General features: G+C 32.9%; 1 protein-coding gene across 1 annotated transcript; it reads left to right on the forward strand.

Moving 5' to 3' along the window:
* Window positions 1-496: 496 nt before the first annotated feature.
* LOC113392656 (zinc finger protein ZIC 4) lies at window positions 497-23,954 on the forward strand. The gene is made up of 3 exons (XM_026629193.2): window positions 497-1,361; window positions 7,440-8,274; window positions 22,609-23,954. Exons 2-3 carry the CDS (start codon window positions 7,569-7,571, stop codon window positions 23,232-23,234), a joined length of 1,332 nt encoding a protein of 443 aa, XP_026484978.2. The 5' UTR covers window positions 497-1,361; window positions 7,440-7,568; the 3' UTR covers window positions 23,235-23,954.
* Window positions 23,955-25,619: the final 1,665 nt, after the last annotated feature.

The following is a 25,619-nucleotide window of genomic DNA, read 5'->3' on the forward strand; positions in this document are numbered from 1 at the left end:
GATTTTGGTGTTCATAATAAAATTTTTAGAATTAATTGCGTGTCCACCCGCTCCATTGCATGCATTGCAGTAACCAATCCCGCTGCGCTGGCAGGAAGGCGTGCCGCGGCGTCGCACGTGGAATGCAACTTTTTACAAAATAATTAGTTCAGACTCAAACCGGAATATCAAATTAATTACGACAATTATTTTCGCTCCGTTCCTTTTAACATACCGTCTTGAGTATGATAAGTTTACGGAACAAAAAGGTAATTATAATTGTATCTTTTTTATAGCTTATCAGACTAGTCAAAATATTTCTGAATTCAAATTTATATTTTAATTAAATTAAAGCTTAAATAAATATGTTTATTTATAGCTATGAAGTAGATATTTCTAACAAGAATCATAATAGATTATTAGTTTTGAACATCAAAGTAGTTTTCTATTTTAAGAATTAATTAATTATAAAATTCGGATAGATTTTTAATTACCGATTTGAATGGTAATAAGCAATGGACATCGGGCAAGAGCGCTACAAGAGAACGCAGCGTGATGCGTATTAAATTAAAAGCGACGACATGTGTTTTCCTTCCCACAGGAAAATACATTAGTTGAAACATTTCCCGCCCGCAACCATCCTTGTCTTACAAGTCCGATAGCCGAGCTGCGAAAAAGTATAAACAGATGTAGCGCCCTCGTAGCTAACAGCGAGGCTTTCAACGTAAATCTGATAAAGCAAACACTTTACGACACTAACATCGAGAAATTTTCTTCATTGTACATTTCGTCGTTGAACACCAAAGCGCTCTTTCTAATGTTAACTTGAAACGTACGCGAGTGCAAAAGAGACAACGATAGAACTTGAGTTTCGCCTCGGGGCCGGCTTCATTGGGTGAAAAAGCTCGCTGCGTCCCGCCCTTTTCTCGACGCGCAGGGCTGCGTTCGCGCCTTCGGTCGCAGTGCGTTTACAAAATATTTTCTAAGAAGCAGTATGTCGGCTGTGGCGAGGGGCGGCGTCGCGGGAGCCCGCAGTCATGCTGAGAGCCTCAGCGGAGTCGGTGGACACATGTCGCGCAGCCTTTCAACGTTACGAGAAAAAATCGCCGTGTGACGATTCGATCGAAAAACCGATGTCACCGAAGACTCGGTCTCGTACTGAAGCCGGCTGTGAAATCGAAGCAAGATTTTTATAACGACGCGCCATCTGTGATATCGATGATTGTAGCTCTAATTTCATGAGAATACTGAAAATTATTTTACCTTAGATAGTACGTTCAGTGAAGTGTCCACGCCTGTGCTGCTAGAGAAAACTAGCCAAGCGTTAATGTGTTTAGTTCTAATACGTTGACTTGAACTGGATTCGTGGTATTTGCTCTCAGGTATGTCTAAAATTAATATAAAATCCCTTAATAAATTAAGTATTTATACGTAATATTTATGATAATTTTTTTAACATTCCCAAGCTTTTAGTTATCACTGACGACGATGTTCAAATGCGATGCTTATTTTAGATTTATTAGGAATTTGTTTATATCATTTTATCACACATTTTTCTATTAAAATTTCCTCTTGGAAAAGGCAAATGTATTAGAGCATAGAACCTTGTCTACATTTTCTATTATTTATCACATGTGATTACTGGAAGTACCTATAGGTACCTACAAAGATAACACACACCCATAGGTACTAATCTTACCCGAAATAAATAGATGTTTTGAAATCAAATAATGATACCATTATAATAACTGTTATAAATATATATTCACATCCATTGGATGATTAAAATTTAAAAAAAAACACCTTTCTTTCTGAATTCAAATTAAATTGAACATAATAGATATCATTTTTTGAATAAGTAAATGTAGACAAATCTGTCTCTTTTTTATTAAATAATTGTATGGAAATCTTTTTATAAAAAGGATTTTTTTTATCTGTTATTTGTACCAATCATAATATTTATAAAGTCTACAAATATTTGTACCATTTTGTATGACGCATGTAATAGAAAAGTCAACCCGACGGCGTCGGCACTGAATTAAGGATATTAATTATATCTGTTTTATTATTTTAGAAATTAATCCTCTTAGCGATGATTTAATATTTGAAGCCAGGTATAATCATAACAAAATAGTTTTTATATTAACTTAAGTCATTTATATAATGATTATAGTTTTAAATAACAAAACTTGATTTCAGTGTGGTATTGTATAAGTTACCTATATGAATTTATAATTTTGATTACAATTAAAAATATTTATTAGTATTATGTATATAATAGTTACATATTTATCAAATAAAAATTCCATTAGTTTTAATAATCCATTAGGTAGGATTCGTATTATAAACCTACATAGGTAAAAATAATTATAAATATTAAATTAAATAGCAAAAAGTTTGCAAGTATTTATTTTTATTGTTTCATAACAATTTGCTTTTGAATAAAACTAGCTGAACCCGTGGTTTTACCCGCGCTTTAATTAAACTTAATAGGACACAACCCAATTTTAGTCCCTTGAGGGGTGAATTGAAAAAAGACTCAAACTCGAACCTCTTGGGACTTAATCTTACTCCATTACCAAATTTCATAAAATCGGTTCAGTAGCGTGTAATCGGTCGTTGAAAGCGTATTACAGATTAAATAAATTTACATGTGAGATAACAAAACTACGACAAACTTTTATATTATTATTATTTTGATCAATTTCGATCGATAATATCGATTCAATAATCGAAAGAATTCGAATTCAATTGCTAGATACAAATCATTTATTTCTGTTTTCATTCTTTCAATCATTTAGTTCCCAAGGTTGGTGAGGTACCTATATAATTATGCGATGTGCGATTGTCAACATTTCTAAAGTTACCAATGTCTATATAGTGGTGACCACCTGCCGGTCCTAACTGGGTTGGCTGGATCAGTTGGCCTATTTTCCAGACTACCTACTGATATCAAAAAGAAAAAAAAATAATGTTCATAGTTTTCTTATGAGTATTCAAAGTACAGTGGAATTACAATTTGTTTGTGGAATTAGTTAAAGAAACAATACAATGTGTTTTATAATTTTCTCTCTAGTAACTAGAAATTAATAATGACGTCATGCGGAATAATCACTATTAGTTAAAAAATAATAATATTTTATTTTGTTTTATAAGATAATAAACCCTACATTTTAATTTACGTAAAAAAATATTATGCAGCAGGATTTGACATGGCACCGATCGGAATGTTTAAGAATAAAATTTAAAAAATATTTATGCTACATGGTTGTTCAGTTTTACCTTAGATATAGCATATTTACCAAAAACATTGCTTTCCAAATTTATGTTTTGTTTTACTAATTAGATATAGATATACTTAGTTTGTTTTTACAATATTAAAAATATGTAATTATTAGGAAGTTTGTTGTAAGTTCGAGCACCGTCGAGTGTAACGTTTCTTTGTCCGTATTTAGTTATTTTAAAACCTTCCTCTACATATTGAAGAGTTCCAACCATCCGAGAAAACACATATGTGTTCAATTCTGAAAACAATTTTTTAAGAAGACAGAACTATTTAATTTTATCGGAAATATATAAAGGCTTACAAAATTTAGCGATAAAAATGTCTTAACTTATAGAAACACAAGGCCAAAACCAAAAGGCTATTATTGATAATTTATACGTTACAAAATGACATACAAACTTTTTGCTAACTCTGTCACTCTACAACTATGTTTATTCTTTTAATCTATTTAAAGTTGCGTTCTGTTTAATATTTTCCGCCTTAATATTCTAGTTTACAACACATTAAGTTGATAACACTACAATAATGTCTTAATGACTGTATATTGACTACAGATATACCATAATTCGAAACAATTAGTACAAGATAAAGTACCTACAAACTTTACCGATATGGAATAGGTTTTTTTAAGTAAGTTTTTACTCTTAAAACTATGTCATTTAACTGGTAACACATACATTATTTATGTTGTAATAATGTATACATATTTATCTATATCATTCATGGTATATATGTCGACTGAGTTCAAATGTTCTTTAATGACAAGTATTTTGTATGTTAAGAATAAATAAATATAAAAAAAAAAAACAACTAAATATGCGTCTCGGGACGCTCGACAGAAGCGTTTTAATATTGAAATTGCTTAACTTAAGAAAGGCTTAAGTTATTACTTAAATGTTATGCCTATTAATATGATAATGTAAGGAAAGAAGAAGAAGTTTTATTTATTAATAAAATCTTTTATTGATTATAAAATATATGTTATTACTAGTTGCAATTCTTGAATATGTACATTAGAATTTTGTGGATGTACAATATTAGTATCATTACTGCCTGCCTCCCTACCGTTGCCGTATGCGTAAGAGAAAGGGAAGCCAGACAGACTGGCGCCGTAACGCGTTACGTAACGAAGCGGTTTACCCTCCCATAAGAAGTTATCACTTGAAAAATACGGCAGCTTTCACATAACTGAATTAGAGAAATATAACGAAATATACTATTGTGCTTTGATTTATTATTGTACGCTGGGTTTTAATATTACATAATATTAAGTCAAGTTCTGCCTATCGTCTGTCTATTTTGCACACGTGTATGTTCTAAGTCAACGCATACATGATTACAAATTTAATTTTAAAAGTCAATCGGCCTTATAACATACCTATGTAGCATAATTTGGACATGCTTAAAATTAATTCCTGTAAAAATATAAAAATGCTTACTCATCGTAATATAAAAAATATCATCCATTAACATAGACATGAACTATTTATAAATAAGTATTTCTACTTCCTGACAGCTAGACAAAATTACAATACAAACGAACAACACCATAACAATTGTCATTACCATCTCACATTAAAAAAAAACGACTTAATTAGAAATAAAAACACACAACGTATAAATACATCTAAAAACAGAAAGTATTCTTTGAATTCTTGAATCGTTAAGGTACAGGGTGCGGCCCGCATGGTTCTGTAAAATAGTAGATTATATTCAGACTTTCCGGATTATTATCTTAACACTGAAATTAGAATCAATTAGTAATTCATTGAAAACCGCTATTGCTGCTAGTCTTAAAAAAACATGAGGACTTAGCCGATGACAAAATTAGGAAAAAGAAATTTAAAAAATTCGAAAATTTCCACAACATTCAATTACATATTACATTCAATTATTGTTGTTAAGTCGCTATTTTTAATGTACAGAAAAATGTGTGTTTTGAGAAGGTATAATTATCGAGGTTGTAGCGGCCTTAAGACTTCTAATTGCTGATTAAGTTTTGAGTGCATAACTAGAGATGCTTCTCTGTACCGAAACATAATGAATTATAACATAACTCCCGAAAAATGCATGCTTTGGACACAATTATATAACATTTACACAAAAACTTAGACAAATATTGAGTCAACAAAAACAGAGATGTTTATTATTTTAGCCGAATATGTGGCCGAATACGGGTATTAGATATACCGCCAATACTCAATTTTAATAACAACTAATTAAGAATTCGGCATGATGTCATGATGTGTTAAAATTTAAACAGTTACAGAACTCAATAATGAAGAGCTTTAACCCACAGGATGAGTTAAAGCTGAAAATTATAATTTTAATCTATGTAAAAAGCTTAAACCCTTGCAAGGCGTCCCAACAGTCGGGGCGGAACATCTTTTAAATCGATTCAACTGCCTCACATTACTGCAACATCCCACCATTCATCTAATATGATTAAAGTTAATTCCATGAAACTATAGCAAACAGTTTCGCAGCTGTTTTAGCCGTGAAACTGACTTAATCTTATTCGCTATCTTTGAATCGATAATAGTTTAATGTGGGAGGACTTAAGAGACATAATGCTTTGAAGGTTGTTTAACGAAATGTCAAAATTTTAGTAATCCTATTTCTCGATGTCTCTGAGTGGAGATCTGTCAACCCGTTGCTTTGTGATGAAGCGGTCCCGCCGCGGGGAGCCATAGATAATAGAGATTAGATGGATATCTGAACGAATGACATTGTTTAACTGACTCAGGTAGGTTCCCGCTCTGACGTGGACCACGCGAAACGATGAAGTACAAGTCTAAACAATGCACAAACAAAGTTATTAACTGTAATGCGATTATCGTTGGCTTTTCAAACTGTTACAGATAATATTATTGATTTATGAACGTTTATACTTATTTAAATTTGTAAACAGAAAAAAATATTATTTATCTGTGGAATTTCGCAAATATTTAATAAGTAATTTATATAACAGAGACAATTGCAGTAGTAAATAATCTTTATTTATTCATTAAAATATTTTACATATTCTTAAATATTAAAAAAATACTTTAATAAAATTAATTCAGAGTACAAACCACTTACATAACCTCGCATATCCTGAACATAAGTTTGAGATCTTTTGGTTATAATCCACGTGCATTACCTAAAGCATTATATGTACGCTAGCATATATTGAAATTTCATTTACTTAAATAGGTTTATTAAAATTTACATAATTCAACTATTACAAATTAACTAACAATAAGAGTATATAAATTGATTAATTTTCAGGCTAAGCATTTATTTATAACAAATGTATAAAAAATTTGAAAATCTAAAGTTTGACATATATATTATTTGTAACCTAATTACTATTATTTTCGTGATTGCAAAACGATTAATTATAATATATGAATCATAAAAGCTACACTATGTTAACATTTTATTCAGTTTTATTTTATTTTATTTATTTATATGATACTTTAATTATTGTACAATAAGTGGCCTTAATATTAATATATATTTTTTATGAAAGTTTGTGCAACATAAATATAAATGATTATAAAGAAAATTAATTTAACATTCAACTTATAACAACACAACTTATAGCATAACAAATATAAATATATACCTACACACGAGTTTTTCAAGATAATTATCATTTAAATATGTCAAAATCAACACCTACGTAGAGTTTAAGTGAAAATTGCTTCGGTTAGAAATATAACGTGAAGGATTAATAAATAAAAATATGAATAACTAGCATCGTTTGTCGCTCCGTGAAACTGGTTTTATCATTCATAAAACTATTTTAATAAACTATCAATGCTAAAGTCCGTAATAAAAGAGATTGGGGACTGTCTAACAAATAAACTAAAATTAAATATACACGAACACAGTTGGAATTTTTGTCTCAGGCGTATAAAAGTGTCCTATAAATTTACCCACAGTTTAATTTAATGTCCAAAAGTACCTGCCTCACATATATTTTTTTTTATTATAAATAAATGTTCGATGCCGGTTATGGTTGCTTGAATGTGTATTATTATTTTGAGAAATGGCTTTAAATTTGTCCCGAGAGGTTACGCTCACCTTGATTTTGGATTGGATTCATATTTTACTTTACTTTACTTTTACTAATTGTATTAAAACGTATTAATTAATTCACTAACCATATTCTATTTCTTTATAACAGGTCATCGTTAAAATATCGAAGAATGTAAGAAAAAGTAAAGATACTGAGAGATAAACTATCGCACCTGCACGGTCGTCTTGACCATCAATTTAACGGAACCGTCATCAGCGGGGTCTTCCCGCCGTGTGGATGGTGGCGGGCGAATGGGGCTATGCGCCGGTGTCGGCCACCCCCGCCATGAACGCCTTCCTCGAGACCAACCATGCGCACCTCGCCTCTTATGGGCTGAAGATGTCACCGCAGCCGGCTTGCGGCGTAGGCCCGCAACATCGTGCGGCTGCACCGCATCCGCCGCCGCCGCACCACCCACCGCACTATCAGCCGTACCCTCTGCACTCGTACCAACCGGGCTACCTTCGAGAATATGGAGGCTGTGGCGAACTGTTTCCCCAACAACCGCTGGAGCAGAGCTGGGATTGGCGTGGAGACGTACATTACCAAAGCGGTGCTCCACCGCTCGTTCCGCACGCACATGCACATGCCCCGCATGCATTCCTCAGATACGTACGCGCTCCACCGAGACGTGACATGCGATGTCAATGGCTAGATCCCGAACAGCCTCCCCCTAGGAAACTCTGTAACAAACTATTTTCAAGTATGCATGAAATCGTGACGCATTTAACAGTGGAGCACGTGGGTGGACCTGAGTGTACAACACACGCTTGTTTTTGGCAAGGCTGTTCACGAAATGGGAGGCCATTTAAAGCGAAGTATAAGTTAGTGAATCATATACGTGTTCATACGGGGGAAAAGCCTTTTCCATGCCCCTTTCCTGGTTGCGGCAAAGTGTTTGCCAGATCTGAAAATCTCAAGATACATAAAAGAACTCACACAGGTAAGAAATACAATTAATTATTTTCAAATCATTCTTATAATTATAATACACATATCATGAATCATAAAATAATTGGATCCAGCAGAATAATTTGTTAAACTACTTATAGACATCATTTTTTCGCCTCTTATTTTTAGTTAAATATTTAATAAATCTAATAATTTTATGAGTTCGCTATAACTAAACCCTGTTTATCTAAAATTTATAACCAATAACTGTCATCGCATAGTGAGACGTCGACGCCATTCGATTGTATGTATCTTGATCCGGCAAAACATTTCATTTCTCATTAATTCATAATCAACCGCCCCCCGCGGCTGTCTCTGTCCGCTGAGGCTTTACAGATGCTCTCTGTTGCGATATATTAGGCACGCCTCAACAATAACTGGACCAACACAAAGACATCAGTATTTAATACAAATGATCATTTAAAAAAATCTATGTCACACATTTTGGGCACAAACAAAGTGTAGTAACGGGCGTCTTTTAATAACCTCGGTCATCTTGTGGAGTCCGTTTCTCGGTATGGTCTATCGACAAAAGTCGTTCGAGACAGAACTCCATTTTCAATTTATTATAAGTAGAAAGATTCATCGGTATTGTGTACTGTGGAATAAAAAAATGCGCCATAAATTAAAATGTCCAGTTCCGTCGACTCGCTTCCTCGCGTTCGTCTCACTCGCACGCCAGAGTATTGTAAGTAGTGTATTGATACTTAAACTTTAAAAATCGACTTTTGAGTATTGGTCCAGGAATTCGTTTGGCCTGTCGAGAAGTAAGGACATCTGCTATTATATTTTTTGTACTATAACTGTCTAGTGTTGCGTTCAAACTTTTGTCCTGTGCCCCCGTCAGCTATTATCTCATACGGGTCCATGAATAGAAAAGTTTTTTTTTGTGGCGAAGTTTGAAGAATTGTTTTATGGGTGTCTATAAATTATTCTGAATGTCCGTTAAGCAACAGAACTGAGAGTCTAGGGCTATAATAACATTAATTAGCTGAGCGCAAATATATTACGACTACAATAGTAGGTCAAAAACAACTAACTATTTAATAAGTTATTTGAAGTCCACCCACCATCTAAATTAGCTTTTTATTTAAATACATAAAATAAATATGATAAAAAGGCATTTTTATGAATCATCTCCAAAAGTTTATTATAATTAAATTCAACTCTTTAATAATCCGTATGAACGGAAAACTACTGATTTCCTTGTCAGTTTTTCACGGTAGATCTACGTTCCGTATTAATTACATTGTTATGTCTAATCTTGTAAAATAACCAATTAAAAGTGCTTGTAAGAGACTAATTTAATAAAGTTTATTTTCGTTTTGACCTCGTGCATTCATTTATTTTAACAAAGTTTTAGGCGATACATAAAAAATAAATGAGATTTTGTCATATTTTTGGGTCACAGGTTTGTGAAGCACAACGTTTATTTTATTTCGCTGTTAATGATCGGGCAGCATGCAATAAAGGGTTGTTTTTTTATTTAGATCCCTGATATGAAAACGAGGTACGCATAATAACGTCTAGAAGCTAATATATGAACTTTAATTCGAGCAAAATCGATGAATACAAGAACTGGTAGCAAGAGTAAGAGTAAATGACTTCCTTTTATCGAAGTTCTTTCTTTCATTTTAACATATTTCTAAAATTAAAATTAGCTAAATAGAATTTAAATCAAATTTTGCAAAATTCGAGTCCTATGAGAAATTTAGATGTTTTGTCATGTATCACGATTGAATCAAATGTAAAGCTACTTATTCTGAATGAAGATTCTACTGAGAATAACCTTTTTTTCTTTTAAATTAAATTCCATAGTCAACTTTATCTCACAATCACTTATATCAAATCTTTATATCACACTGAAATCGACAGATATGACTAACTCTACGACTTTTTATCCTCTGTATCGTTATTTGTAGATGGAATTAAAGTATTTTATGGAATATCCTTGATAAATATGTTGGGTCATTTTTAAACGTTTATTCTTAAACTCAACTGGTCAACTCACTTTGTAAAGAGTAAGCTAAGTATACATACATAAAGATAATAATAAATTAGCAATTAAAAATCATTGTTCTAAAGTCAATTAAAGCATATGGTTTTGAAAAAATGCGAAGTTTCGTATTTAGAATTATTATAGAACATTTATAAAATCAAAACAAACACGTTACCTTTGAAACATATAAAAAGACTATAACGCGTCTTATTCAATGAATACTTTCGCGTTAAAGACGTTTCAAATTGATATATTGGACGCAAATCTAATCTTAAAATTTAACTTTCATCGTACTCAAAGAGGTTTCAAATCAAACAAAATCTAATCTATAATCTAAATAAATTCAGTCGTTGTTAAAACTATATACCTACATATTTATTTTCACGTGGTATACGATTAACTACAAAAATAACAAGTTAAACACATTTGTATTAGGGTAAAACTTGTATGTGGCAACAATGAATCGACTTTTCCGATAGCATCGAGGCTCAGTGGCGATGCATGGTCATCTTCCGTGAAACTGATATTTTTATAAACACGTTCCAGTGGTAACGCGACACCGTGTTTGGAACTCGGTAGCAGAATTTATTTGCTATGGCCCCTTTGTAACGTATCAATTTGTTTAAGCGATTCACATCTGTAGGTGTTATCATTTGTCTATATTGAATGCTAGCGACCCGCTCCGGCTTCGCACGCGCGCATTAATAATCAAAATTATATGATATACATACAATTTACTCTATAGCACTCAGCTGAATAATGTAACTAACAAGTAAAAATATTTTTAGAATTGGAGCATTAGTTCCGATTATGAAGTTAAAGTTATATAAATATAAAGTTATAACTTAAGTTAAACAATTTTTTCCTCTTTATACTGTTATTATTTACTCTTGACATGTTAAACATAAAAACTTTAAATAAATCTTAACACTCATATTTTTAATTTAATATAGTAACTATTATTAATTCTTATTTGTATATATAGTTAAGGACTTTATGTTAATAATTCTTAAAATATTAATAAAATTGTCTACGTCTCTATAATGTGTAGATCACTTAAATTGTTTTAGACAATTCTTATAAGTTTAGAACATGAGTTACCGACGTATTTACCTCTGGGAAAAAATTGTATCCTGTCAGAGCTGTCAAGTTTCATGTGATTGTTTAGTAGAAAGACGAAGAAATGATCACGAAACGCACAATTATAAAATAAATGTTATAATTATGAACATCGAATTACATTAATAGTTGCTAAATAAACCAGTGTTACTAATCGCTTGCCTCGAGGCCGGCTCGGGTCGCGTCAAACCGCCGGCGGCGCGCGCGCATTCCGCCCACATCGCGACGATTACTTCATTTCGTTTAAGCACTGCTATAGAGCTTGTTTTGAAATAACTTTTACACCTGTGCTTTATCATGAGAGATAGCTATTGTTAGAAATATAATTATTTAAATATAACAAAGAAATATATTCGCATAATACATAAAATATTAACCGTAACAGCTCAATAACCGCTTAGAACACTCGATTATTAGTAATAATTTTTCTGATAACTTTGGTTAAGACATGCACGCTGTTATTCATATGACATATCCTCGGCATAGAGAATAGAAATAGGTGCCATTTGTATTAAATTTAATTATCAAAGACCGTCGATAATTGCAACATTCTTTTCAACTTTGAAAGCTATTACTAAATAAATATTTAATATTAAGTGCCTTCTACTAGATGAAAATTTATTATGAAACGAATACCGATTCGGGTTTTCTCTATTGTTTTTTTTTTTGATCGATAGACGCATCAATGAAAGGTAATGATGATATGATTTCGAAGACGACCCCCGTTCAAATGCAGCGCTTGGCTAATATGCCGTATAAAATGACGCTTTCAAAATATTTTGCAAACAATGCGGAACCCTTCTCGCTCCGCCCCTGTGGTCGGTATTGTGTGCACCCGTCGAGTGCAGCTCTTCCCGGTTTATTGCCACTAACTAAACATATGCGTGCAATGAAAGCTAAATACGCTATATTGAAATTTGAAATAGAATATTTTTTATTATTATCATTTTTTAAAATGGCTTAATAGCTCAATCAGTTGATCACTATTTCTAAGTTTTTTTATTTTAACAAGACTGGGATACACTTGGGACTACACTTACTCTACGTACAGAAACAAATAGATTATATAAAATGATTGATTTCTTTAAGCATACAAACGGTGCTATTGTGGAGAACTCACTCATGAAATGTTGCAACCTCGTCACGGGTATGCGCTATTTTAATTCGTGTATTCTAGAATTGTTATGATCATTATGGTCAATGTCGCATACAAATTTCTGACATTTTACGATAACTCTCTGCGGAAAATTTCGAGTTCATTTTTACGGAATAACTCTACCAAAAGAAGTGGCACATACCTGAGGCACTAAAGTCGATTAACAAATCTATTCGATATATAAAAACATATTTTATACACTGATTTAATTTTATTAGATTTATGGAGGGGGTATTCCTACTGACCATATAATTGCAATTAATAATTACACTTTTATAGAGTACACATTATATAGTTTTAATATAAATTTATAACATGACCCATCTCTCGTTTTGGCTTCATTTTGAATACGAATTTAGAAAGTAGTTTAATATTAACTAACAGATCTTCAAAGTGTACGTATATATTCAAAATATTTGTATTATAAATAACTTGTGTACATAGATTTAAATACCTAGCAGACACAAGCTATACTATCTTGAACTTTAGTAACAAAAAGTGTATCCTGGAAAAAATAAATTTATAAATTTAAAAAAAAATTTGATTTAAATCCTAATTTTATTTCATTGTTGTATTGATTTAATTTATTTTACATATGATTTGATTGTCATACAGCATAATATATAAATTTAACTGTATTTATTTAATCACTGATATTAGTTAAGGAAAAACAGTAATTATCTACTGAGTTTCAAGCCGGATTTTTATATAATCTTGTATAAGGACTATTCAAACGTAAAAGTGATTTTAAATAAGGTACATTTTGATTGGATTTCTTATGTGTAATTATAAAAATTGTAGTATCAACAAATATTGTGAGTTTTGAAAAATATTGAATATAGTTTTTTAAATAAATTTGATATACAGTAATTATAGTTAAAATCTTTTTTACCAATAAAACGTTCGGCCATTTTATCATCACACGTGATAATATTGCAACCCTATAATAGTCGGGTGAATATTAAAAGGTGTTTATGTGATCCGGCCGCCATCTGCCTCGGATTGATAAATTGTATAAAAAATATAACAAACAATGATAATACAAATGTGTGCGTCACATACTGAGGGGTCTCGTCCAGCTCTTCCTAAACTTCGCGTCGTTTGTCATCGAGCCTTTGTGTCCGAATAAGATATAATAAAACGCTTATAAGGTTCATTAAAAGAAAATTAGATGTCATTAATCGACTTGTATATAAATCATTTATTATAAAATGCCAGTCTAATAACATTGTCAAAATATAAAAAGATTTTTACGTATATATAGATACATGATTAGTTTAGATAAATTTAATTAAATTTATTTAAAAAAATATATTTAAAAATAGAATTGTTTTAGACGCCTGAAGGGGCGTGGCGTTTTATAATCATAGATACATTGCAACCCTCACAAACAGATCTTAACGTATTATTTTACACACACACGTCAAAGTTCACGTACACATAGACAAATCACTCGCTACCCTCAACTGCTCAGTTACGTGATATTGTCGCGTATATAGAAATAAAAGTGCTAAGCGGTTTACGTTTTTATCTCCTTTGTTACTATTTCCCCTCTTTGTATATTTGACAACAAGTTGAGGTGACGACATCGAAAGCTCATTGCCTATACGTCTCTCAGTATAAATACTGAGCCCTCGGATGCTATTTAAATGACAAAGGCAGCGAATCAGGGCTGGCTTTAACTATACGATTCAAAAGATGCACTCGGCTCAGATTTTAGCACCTGATTGAAGAAATAACCGAACTCTTAACTGACAAAAACACGTTCGGTTCATTCCAATGAATTGTAATTTCGCTAAACGTCATCGGCAACGGTGTGAACAGAGCTTCGGAGTGCGAATAAAAACTGCGTCGCCGTGAAACGGATGCTTTTCGAGAGCGGACAGTCTCTCCTGCGTTGAATAGCATCTTTAAAATTATTCTTCGTCTATACATTGTCGATATATGTAGTGAAATAAACGATGACGCTTAATTATGACGAGCGTCAGTTAATCGCCGATCATTCAAGATAGACAAGTGACAAGAAAATTTATGATTAATTTCGTTTCCATATTAAACTGATTAATGCGCTGCGCAAGATCGACATCATGAAAAATACATGGACACTGTTATCTATAGCGGTTATACCGAGATGGTGTAGGTTTATTTTTTGCTTAATCGTAATGTGCTTACTTCTACCACCCGCATCGATCTTCCCTTAATGAATAATGAATAAAATAGAACCAGATAAGAACACTTTTCCATCGATAAATATTTCTTTATAGTTTTTATATCGCATTCGCCATCGATGCATGTGATTTAGTATAATTTCCAGTTTAATCCTCATATTTTATCGTAGATTTTTATAGCAAGAAATAATGAACATTGTGAAGGTAACATCGCAATCGCTGTCCACAAAAAGCAATCAGATCGAATGCTAATTAGTAGAAATTTACTTTTTATATAACGAGGAATATTTCCAACGTACAATATACCTACCAATGATATTTCGTTGACCATATCTATGGTAATGAACTAATTATGTATTTATTATATAATATATTTTTAATTAATATTCATCAGTAGAGCAGAAGTGCCATTATTTGACTATAACAGTAAAATTCAAATACAGAAGGAGCTGTATGTGATCTATTCATAGACATTTCTATTTTATAATGTTACAAGTACAAAGAACTGGTGCCAAAGCAACATAAATTGTGCGCGATCGCAGTGTAGGTACTAACAATAGTTTCGAGCGCGCATATGCGCCGGCGCAGACTCTACCTACGCCTCCTTTGCTCTTCTATCTTATTACCATCCTTCCTTTTTGACACTTTACTACCTCGGCTTGTATTTTATAACGACAGAAACGTTTCTGTAATATAAAATGACTAACGTAACGAGTAAATCATAAAAAATAGTAAGCGCTGTACAGAATTAATTGATATTTATATTCGGACGTTGCTTATAAAACAAAGTTACGAAAATTTAACGTATTATAAAGTAAGATTTAGTTTTTCGAATCGTCGTAGTTTTTAGAAATAAATAGTAGCTTTCCTTGTTAAATGAAATGAGCTATCAGGTGTTTTCAATGTGCCAAGAAAAACTCTTTTCTCTTTGAGGTAGCTAACTGCGCGAAATTCTTTCGTCTTGTAGGGCGACGGCGGAGGGTCTCACTGCATCATTCATGTGTTTTTTCACTGACACCTTGTCGCTATTAATATGTATGTAGGTAGTACGTACTGTGTACACGGTGCCGATTGTTGGCGGACCTTAAATCGGCTATTTTAAAACGAAATTTAAAAATAGAACTCAGTAAAGTAAGAGCACTTCGGATTTCAGTATAATATCATGATGACGTGGAGATTCATGTCACAAATAATGTATTTAAAAACAGTGAATGATATGAAGTATATTAATGCCCGTACATGTCTCACTACTGGTTAAAACTTTTTCTGTAGTTATATTTCTAGATTTGCGAAGGAATCTAACAAAATATGTATTTTATGTAACGTTGAACAAAATAAGTTGATAATAACAATCCAAATGGGGCCTTTTGGTGTTATAGTTAGACGAAAAACAACGAAAGAGTCCTGTTAAAATTTAAAAGTGATGGTATAACAAAAGTAGTAAAACAAAACAAGATATATAGAGCAATAAAAATATTTAAAATGCCTGTAAAAGTTAAATTATAAACGTAACATCCGTAAAGTCAGGGAAATTTAGTAGTATGACACTATCGTCTTCAGCTTGAATTTAAAACGAAAAGTAAAAGGCCGTCACCTTAACACGTTCTGTGTTGACGATAGGTTTTTGAGACAAATTCTCGACATTTTACACTACCAAAAAGTCTCGATCGAACTTCAGAGACAAGCATCGGATAACAATCGAAATGTTAACATGACAATAAGAAGAAGACAATGGACAGTTTAGTTACTTCTTTTTGCTTCGCAATCTGCGCAGCGTCATAGACAAAACGGTCGTTTTTTAATAATTGAAAATGCGAATGTTTTAATATTCGAAATACATGTATGAATATGGATAATAAAGTACATGTTATGTTTATTTATTTATTTTTAATACAATACAATGTTTGTAAATGGAATTTATTGTACACAAAAAACAAATAAAAATGGAACGTAAGGATGACTTTTTTGCAAAATATAATCCAGACAAACTATGAGCCAAATATCACATAATAACTATGTACGGCTAAGGTAAACGTACGTTAACCAATAATTATAAAATTAAAGCTTTTTTCATTAAATACAAGTTGTGATCGTGCAAATACTTACCCAGACATCTCGTTGCGCAAAACCTTATATAAAATAATTAACAGAGCTTAAAAATTTTTTTAATAAATTATTTAATTGATATAGTCCAGTTTAATAGTAGTTGCAGTGTATAAATAAGGCATATGTACCTGATAGTCGATCTAAATTACAGGTAGCAAAACAATAAAAATACATTAAGATAAAACTTAACATTTATGGTTTTAAAAAGTATTAGCAACAAAATAGACTCATATGAATCCCAAGAATGTGGGCGCGTCGTAAAAGAAAACAACGAAACGTTAATAAGAACAAAACCGACTATTAATATTCGTTAAAAGTAATCGTTTGTCCCAAAAACGTGCCCAGGGGCTGAAATCTGAGCCCGTGTGGGTGTTGAGTGGATATAACCGATACGATACACATTCATAATTCATTCGATTTATTGGACAAATCATGTTACACGGCAGAATTATATTGTCCATGTGTTTAATGATTTAAAATCTATTGCTTTATAAGATTTAAAAATAGCCGGACGATTTTAAGATAAAAATATATTTTAATATTATGTTCCTCTTTTACGAGCACGGCTTTATTAATATGATCGCGTTGAAATGAAATTAATTTATTCTAACGGTAATTAACATAGATATTTAATTTGAAAATAAACCTTATTTGATTATATGACAATTATTTATTCATGAAACATAATTTCCTTTATATGGTTAACGTTCGAATAAAATCTTATAACTGCAAATCAAATTCAAAGTTTTGTGTTATATTGTCTTCATATTTTATACTCAAATAAAAATGTTGTTTATGATGTATTTCTGGCTATTTTTTATCTCTCGGATCCCGGCGATGATGCCGGTTAGGGCTGTCAAAACGCCTGACGGACGGATTGACGAGCGAACCCGCTTGGTTGTCGTTTTGTAGTCATTCTGTTGCACGCAGGTGTATCGCACCATATTATTCAACATTATGCTCTGGGAACAGAATCCGATAAGTTCCGCTAACTTGAATATTCGCCACACAAACTGCTTAAGCTTTTTTTAAATGTCAAAGATATAGGAAATATGTTTTGAGGAAAGGTCACACTTTTGCTTCATCATTTGTAGAATAAAAATAAAATATCTTATATTTTTCCATTTCTCTTTAAATCGGTGGATAGAAATATCTCTACTGCACATTCTCAACTGATAGTTATCAGAGCAAGACGCATGGTGTTTTCACAGTTTCCGCGAGAACAATGGCCCTTGCAGTTTAATTTACTTCTGTATTGCCAGACGGACAAATGTGATACTATATCATTTAGTTTTACCAGGAATGGACTTAGGCGTTATTCACAATTTTCCAATAAAAAATAAGAGAAAACTATTTTTCTTTATTCACTGATGTTTCATGTAACAAAAATAAAACAATATTAAGAAACTAGAAGCTATAAGTATTTAAATGATATATTTATAGAATATAATTATCTATTTCTACAAGTACAGTAAGTGTAAGTTAAAGATATAAAGTCCGTAAGACGTCAGCGTAGTCGTAAGTGCAAGTTTAAACATTGATCACTTTTAATTTGTTTTCGTTAAACACTCGCCGTCTTTCTTCCTCTCACGCCGTACGTTTTCATTTAATTTATATTTACCAGCGGAGATATGACTGTGCAGTTTGTGGCCCGTGTTGTTGCTACATTTACTATTATATTTTTATTTTATTATTGGGATGCTTTTGTATGAGTTGGCAGATATTTATCGGGTATTGGAACATTATTCGGTCTGCTCATAATCGTCCGCATAAAGCACCTTGTCACACGGTCGTTGGGCGCCGAATGCGCCGACCCGGCGTACTCTTTTTGTATTCACGGGACAAGGGCCGTATTCTTTGAGAAGTGGAAAAAATGAAGATATTAATATATCTTTCTAATTCGAAATACGTTTCGGATAAAGGGAGGTCATAAATCATTATACAGTGTACGAAATTCCTTTTTAGATATGCGAGAGAAAATCGGTTTTCGAAGAATCGTTCGAGTCGTCAATCAGTGTTTACTTTAAGTGACAATAGTCATAATTTATTATGTGATAGTTACATACAGTTCAGGATACAGTAAGTTAGGTACCTCAATACTATTATTAATTTCGTGTAATACAATTATTGTGCAGCACGTTAACGTTAACGCTAACGTTCACGTTATAGATATATTTCGATAATGCAGTTAGTTGAGAATTTAGATATTATTGAATGTAGCGATTAGTTTATAGGTCAGTCAAAACATGGTGTGCGTTCGTGTTGAAAGGAGAGGATAGTGTCAGCAAACCGCTAGTCATCGAGCGCTCATTAGCCGTCTGTCTATTGGAGATTGAATTAACTCGGATATGCTTCGTTCCATAATAGCTATTAAGCGATTAAACAATGCTCATTACGTCTGAAAGGTATATGATTTCATACGATAAGAAATTTGAATAATTACGTCATACTGCATTAGTTTTCATATAACCTGTTTTGATTTTACGAAAATTATGTTTCAAACAAATTAATGCATTTAATCCGTTTTCGGGTCAGACAAAAACCTATATTTTATATTTGTCTTTTATTGGTTGAATTTGAAACATTTGTATAAATATTAACATTTTTTAATTATATCAATTAAATCAACATTATTTCAAATTGTAGCTTACACTCCTCGAGTATCGGACCAAACTTCTAAGTTCAACCGTAATTATTGAGTTATGTGTTCTAATTCGCTTGGAACTATTGATTTAAACCTCGATTAACGTAATATTTAATTGTATTACATAACTATATTTAAACTAAAATTATAAATTACAGCAGCTATTAAAAATATAAATATCTATAAACAATACGTTATGTTTACTCTTAATCTTGACTATTAACAAATATTGCGATTAAAGATTAAATACAACGTAAGCTTTAAAATTTCGCTATGTTGACTATCATTTATTCGCCTATAAACCACTTTAAAGAACTGACGACCTTTTAATGAATACTTAATTGATTCCCACAAAGAAGGTGCAGAAAATATTAAAATAATATCTCGTGGTTTTCTCACTACCAGTAGTCTCGTAAAACCAGTATCGATTTACCTAAACCGTTTTAATTTTCATAAATAGCCGTAACATCAGCGGGAACTTGATATCGCCTGACCCGCAATTGTTTTTTCTCTAAACTCACCTAATGCCATTTGAACATTCTGGGTGTAAAGGCCGCGTGTGTCGGATGTCACATCACTCGTGCTATTTCTAAAAAGCTTGTTTTCTCAGCAGTGCGCACTTAAGCAACGAACGGTAATCTAATACTGCAGCGATTCCTTCTAGGCGATGTGCCAACTGTACGCATTGCTTTTATCGAATAAAATTCGATACGAACACAAATTTGCATACCGATATCCATTTTATAATGTTCTCAAGTTCTAATTAATTAAATAATCCTTATCTGTTTTAATATTAAAGTTGTTTTAACGTAGTGGAAATAAGGCGAAGATAAAATTTCACATCGATAATAACGTTACAAAAAAGTGTCTCCGGTGGGTGATACAGGCGTTTAAGATAAACATCTGACCCTAGCCCGTGTCCCGGCTTGGCATGCAACGAATTCACGACGTGCATTCCCAACTCGTGTTATTTCTGTTTTTATTTTATCATTAAACATATATAGCGTTACTTATAAATATATGTTACTATATTCGGTGGTCGATGCCACTAAAAGGTAATTCTAAGAACTGAATTTAAATAAGACAAATATAATACTATATTTTCCATAATGAAAATGTTCAACTATCAAAAAAATAATATACAGCTATAAAGATTTCATAATTATGTCATTCGATCATATGAAATAGATAATAATATAAAAAGCGTTGCATTCTAGAATAGAAAAATAGTGTGTGAAGAAGTTAACGCGACTGCGGCGCGTGCGCAGAGATAACACATCACACGCTAATAGAATTTGTCGTTGATCCTTTTTTGTGACATCGTCTCAGATGATACGCTCGATTAGTAATTAGACGGGCGACACATGTTTTGGGATCTTTTATCTTGTATTAGGCTCATTAGTGACGGGTATTCGAACATTTTATTGTCTGACCCGAAATAAGAACAGTAGACTTCATTTTTTAGGTGGACCTTAATACAAGACACTTAATTTTAAACTGTGTTTATATATAAATATAATACGATACGCTAAACTAATACACCCACTCAACCTTTGTATGTACGAGCGTGAATGATACGGCTTAATAATACTAGGTATTTATTTGTACTGAAGTGAATGAAAGAAGGGAAGTATCAGCATTCAAAGCAGTGGAATGTGATGCGTTCATTCATAATATCGACACTGTAACAAAAATTGCGGTGGAGAAACTCTAAAAAGCCCTATTATTGCTGCGTTAACAGACACTTGAGATTAGCATCTGTAGCTTCTCAACGCGATCTTCAAGTTTCAAACACAATACAGGGGATTACAACCGAAGAGGTTTATTTGTAAACATGACAAAGGAAAGTGCATTGTTGTGGCTGTGTACACTATGGACACTCCAGCGACTCTGCCTACTTGTGACTTTATTGAATGCTCCACACATGACACACGATTCGGTAAACTCGTAAAGGTTTATCACAATAATAGCCTTCGCATTGCTGACGATATTGTAAAATTGTTTTGCAAAAAGTTATCACAATGTAATAATACATGTTTGCGACTTAAGGACCGTGATTTCAAATTGAAAGATTATACTAAAATGCATACGATACATATTGTAAATAAAATCTTTATTCCGTTTATTTATATTAAAACGTAATAAAGAAAAGAAAGGCTACCTCTCCCCCATTAAAATTTTATTGTTATGTCTTAAAACTTCATCGAAAATATTATAGTCTTAATAATAACATAACTGCATACTCAAATTTTAAATCGTGAACTTCGATGATTATCTTCGCTTTCTGGTCATCTTTCTAGACTTTAACAACATTGACCATTGTTTTGAAAGATTTTGTCACATAAATGATTGATGTAGCACATAATTGAAAAAACAAATGAAATACTAGATATTTGTCTATTTGCTTGTGTTTAAGTGTTGGTTGTCAGCTGTTAGGTTTAAGTAGTCCTTGTTAGGGATGAAGTTTGCTTCATTCCAAGTTTCATCAAATTCGGTTCAGTGTTTTGACCGTGAAAGCGTAGCAGATAGAAAGACAGACAGAGTTACTTTCGAATTTGTACATTGATATAGATTATCTAAATGAAAACTTTGCCAATTAAAGAAAAAAACATAAATTACAGTATAATAATAATTAAAAAAATTACAGATTAAATAGAATCAGCACAATCATCACGTCATAAGCAGGATTATTGAAGTTTTCTTTTGTCAAATGGTATCATAATTTAATAACTGGTCAATTGTAAATATAGCTTCGGTGCAGATAATAAAGTTCAATATCCCGTAACAGATTTACGTATGGCATTGTTAAGGTGGTGTGACAAAGTCTTCTTATATAAATGATTTATAGACGTGTTAAGTATCCCGTACAATTGTTACGAATATTTATTTATCCTCGTGAACTATAAACAACGAGCAAATCTGGTTATTTATGACACGATTTCATATTCGCAGTCGCTTCCATCGATGTTTTATTTAAACAGGTAGTAAGAAATTGAAGAACGTACGATTCTTACTTCGCTGAAAATAAATTTGTAAATAAAATTATTAGGTTCAGGCCACGGGGTCGGTTTTGAATGAAAACTTTTAGGTTATTACGATGTTTTGGATTTAATGTAATGTGTTTATCTTTTCAGGTGAGAAACCATTCAAATGTGAGTATGCGGGCTGCGATCGTCGGTTTGCCAACTCGTCTGATAGGAAGAAACATTCCCACGTGCACACATCAGACAAGCCCTACAACTGTCGCGTGCACGGCTGCGACAAGTCCTACACCCACCCGTCTTCACTGCGGAAGCACATGAAAGTTCACGGCGCTGCCGGCGACGCGTCCCCGCGCTACGACAGTGATGGCGATGATTCATCCTCTGCCGGGAGCGTAAGCGTAACAGCTGGAGCTGCCAGTCCACCTGTCCCCATTCCCCCACCGACAATGGCTCCGGTACCGCCTCACCATCCCCAACACCACCCAACGATAACCGACAAACTAGAGAGCCTCAACGATAAGTACCTCAACCCTCACGACAAAAAATCTTACGAAAGGCCACCTGCGCCTCCTCATCATAATCAACCCTCACACCTCACAAATATAGGTGGTAATGGTATGATGGAAAACAAAATCGGCTTCGGTGGACACTGGAGTCAATTCCAACAGCCTGCACCCGCGGTTCCACATGGCGTGCCGGAATGGTGGTGTCCTACCCAAGAGTCATACCACCACCATCATTTAATGCACCATTCTGGCGCCGCTGCCGCATATTGACCGCACCGCGCTTAGGGAACTCTTCATTCGACGATTAGGAAGCATAATTATCCACGTAGCTAAAGCTCCACATATTATACGTTTCACTGGAATCCGCCTAAAGCTTTCATCCAACTATTGTTTTAACCGTTTCTTTGAAAATATGTATAATATAACGTGGAATGAAAAGTTCACTAACGCGCTACAGGTCTATGCTTATTATAATAAATTACGCTTATTAAAAAATAGATGATATTAATAGTCTGATCGATTTTAAAACAATTTAAATCAACGCCAGATTAACAGCCGTCCGAAGTTTCATATAAATTGAATCCTACTGTGAGTTAGCAAAGAGTTATATGAGAAAATAGAATACGAAATAGTTGTAACAAAAGTATCCAAATAACACTGGATCTGTTGTCAACGTAGAACAACAGAGTTGTAAACAATGACCGCTGGCTGTCGAAAGCTTTACAGCATGTTGTATATTTTATGTAAACACAGTGCCAGTCTGGGGAAGTGTCTTATTATATTTGACAAGGTATTCGTTCGCGGGGTATTGTTTGCGAAGACTTTTGTGATCTCTGGGACACGGTAAACTGCCCAGTATAAAATTTTGTCAAATGCATTGTAGACGATGATTGATGACACACTTTCTGGGTTAAACTAAGCCTTGCGATGTAAACGTGTTTGTTTGTTAATTAAAATGCTATTCAATTTGTTATTTTCACGAATCTAAATTTTATAGTGACTTCAGTTAACAGTTTACGAATATATAAATGACTATCAGTGGAAGTGTTTTATATAACGAGTAAGGTTTGAGCGAATGCTCCAACGAACACAGAACGATGTGTTTATGGCCAAAGTACCGAAGTCCAATAAAGTACGATTTATAGGTTGTATAATTAATGTACATTTGTAGTTTTAATGTATTAATTTAGGTCATGTATAAATAAATATTCTAAGCGATACCAAGTGATAATAGAAATAAGGGATTGATTTATTGTAAATTTATTATTTGTGTTGTTGCTATTAAATTGTACTATGTATTCCAGAATTGTATGTCTATATACACAATTTTATATATTTAAAAATAACGTAACTATTTTTTCACGGACACACACTTTAACTATTATAGATAGAAAAAATGTATCTATGTATAATTGACTGAAAGAAAATGATGTATTTTAGGTTACTTTAAGAAGATCTGTTAATTGTCTTTTCTACGGCCATGTAAATAGCAAAGATAAATAAAAGCATATTTCAATTCAAATGTATTTTAATATAATAATTTTTATTCTTAACAAAAAATGTAATTCACCCAAATTATAACGAACAATGTTTATTGCAATTTTTTTTTTAACATTGTTATAAATTGCAAAATGTAAAATAAGTAAATATATTATTTTTTCTCCGAACCGAAATCGTAAACAAAAGTTCCGAGGCCTCCATGCGAAGGCCTAAAGATTGATCACTCGTGGCACGAAATCTAAAATGGAAATCCAATTCTCGCGATCATTTCGATCGGATTCCGATCAAAAAACTCACTCCGTGACGGTACCACAATAAAACACCACAATAACAAAACGAGGAACAATCATATTCGAAAAGAGAATTGAATTTATCATTGAGAAGAAACGAGAGAAAGAAATGATAAATGATGCAGGGAGCGCGATCGGCCAGCGGTGCGAGCGAGACGGTGTCCGTGTTCACTTCGACTATACCGTCCGCGCCGATGATTTATCGTTTCTCAACAGGGATTGGCCGATTCAGTACTTAAAAGATTTATAGATCCTTATGGTGCATGCGCGGTAGGAGCGTTTTCTTATTATAAATCTCACTCCTGCACATGAACTCGCCATTGCCTCCTCGGCCGTACGGAGGAGAAATTAAAAAATATGTTAACATATTGCGCTCATACACGTCTCGACGGACTCGTACAAGATGAGAGATAATTGGCTCACGGAGTTAATGGGCTTGATTACGTGACCTTGCTCAAGTTTAGACGTACGAGTACATGAAGCGATGCAAGTAATTGATTACAACATGTATTATGGAATGATTTCAAATTCTTAGGATTAGATCTTTATAAGCCGAGGTGACTGAGTGGCTAGAATGCGTGAATCTTAACCGAAGTTTACGGATTCAAATCTGCTTAATTTTCATCTGTTTTAATTATTATTATAAATCATCTCGTGCGTGGTGATCAAATAATAAATCTTGATGGAACCTGTACGTGTCGGTTGAAATGCCGCCATCAATTTATCCACCAACCCGAAATAGAATAGAGTAATGGAAAACGCCCCAGTTTTCGCAGTGGAACACCGAGCAAATCACATGCTGTTGCTTAGATTTCTAAACAAAAAAATACATAAATAATAATGCACACTTTTTATGTAAATTATT

Source organism: Vanessa tameamea, chromosome 5, assembly GCF_037043105.1.
Source record: "Vanessa tameamea isolate UH-Manoa-2023 chromosome 5, ilVanTame1 primary haplotype, whole genome shotgun sequence".
Lineage (NCBI taxonomy): Eukaryota > Metazoa > Arthropoda > Insecta > Lepidoptera > Nymphalidae > Vanessa > Vanessa tameamea.

Bases quoted from the DNA above. Each gene is read 5' to 3' on its own strand.
- LOC113392656 (XM_026629193.2), top strand. From the start codon at position 7,569: ATGGTGGCGGGCGAATGGGGCTATGCGCCGGTGTCGGCCACCCCCGCC. The intron at 8,275-22,608 runs GTAAGAAATACA...TTATCTTTTCAG, and splicing joins ACATAAAAGAACTCACACAG to GTGAGAAACCATTCAAATGT.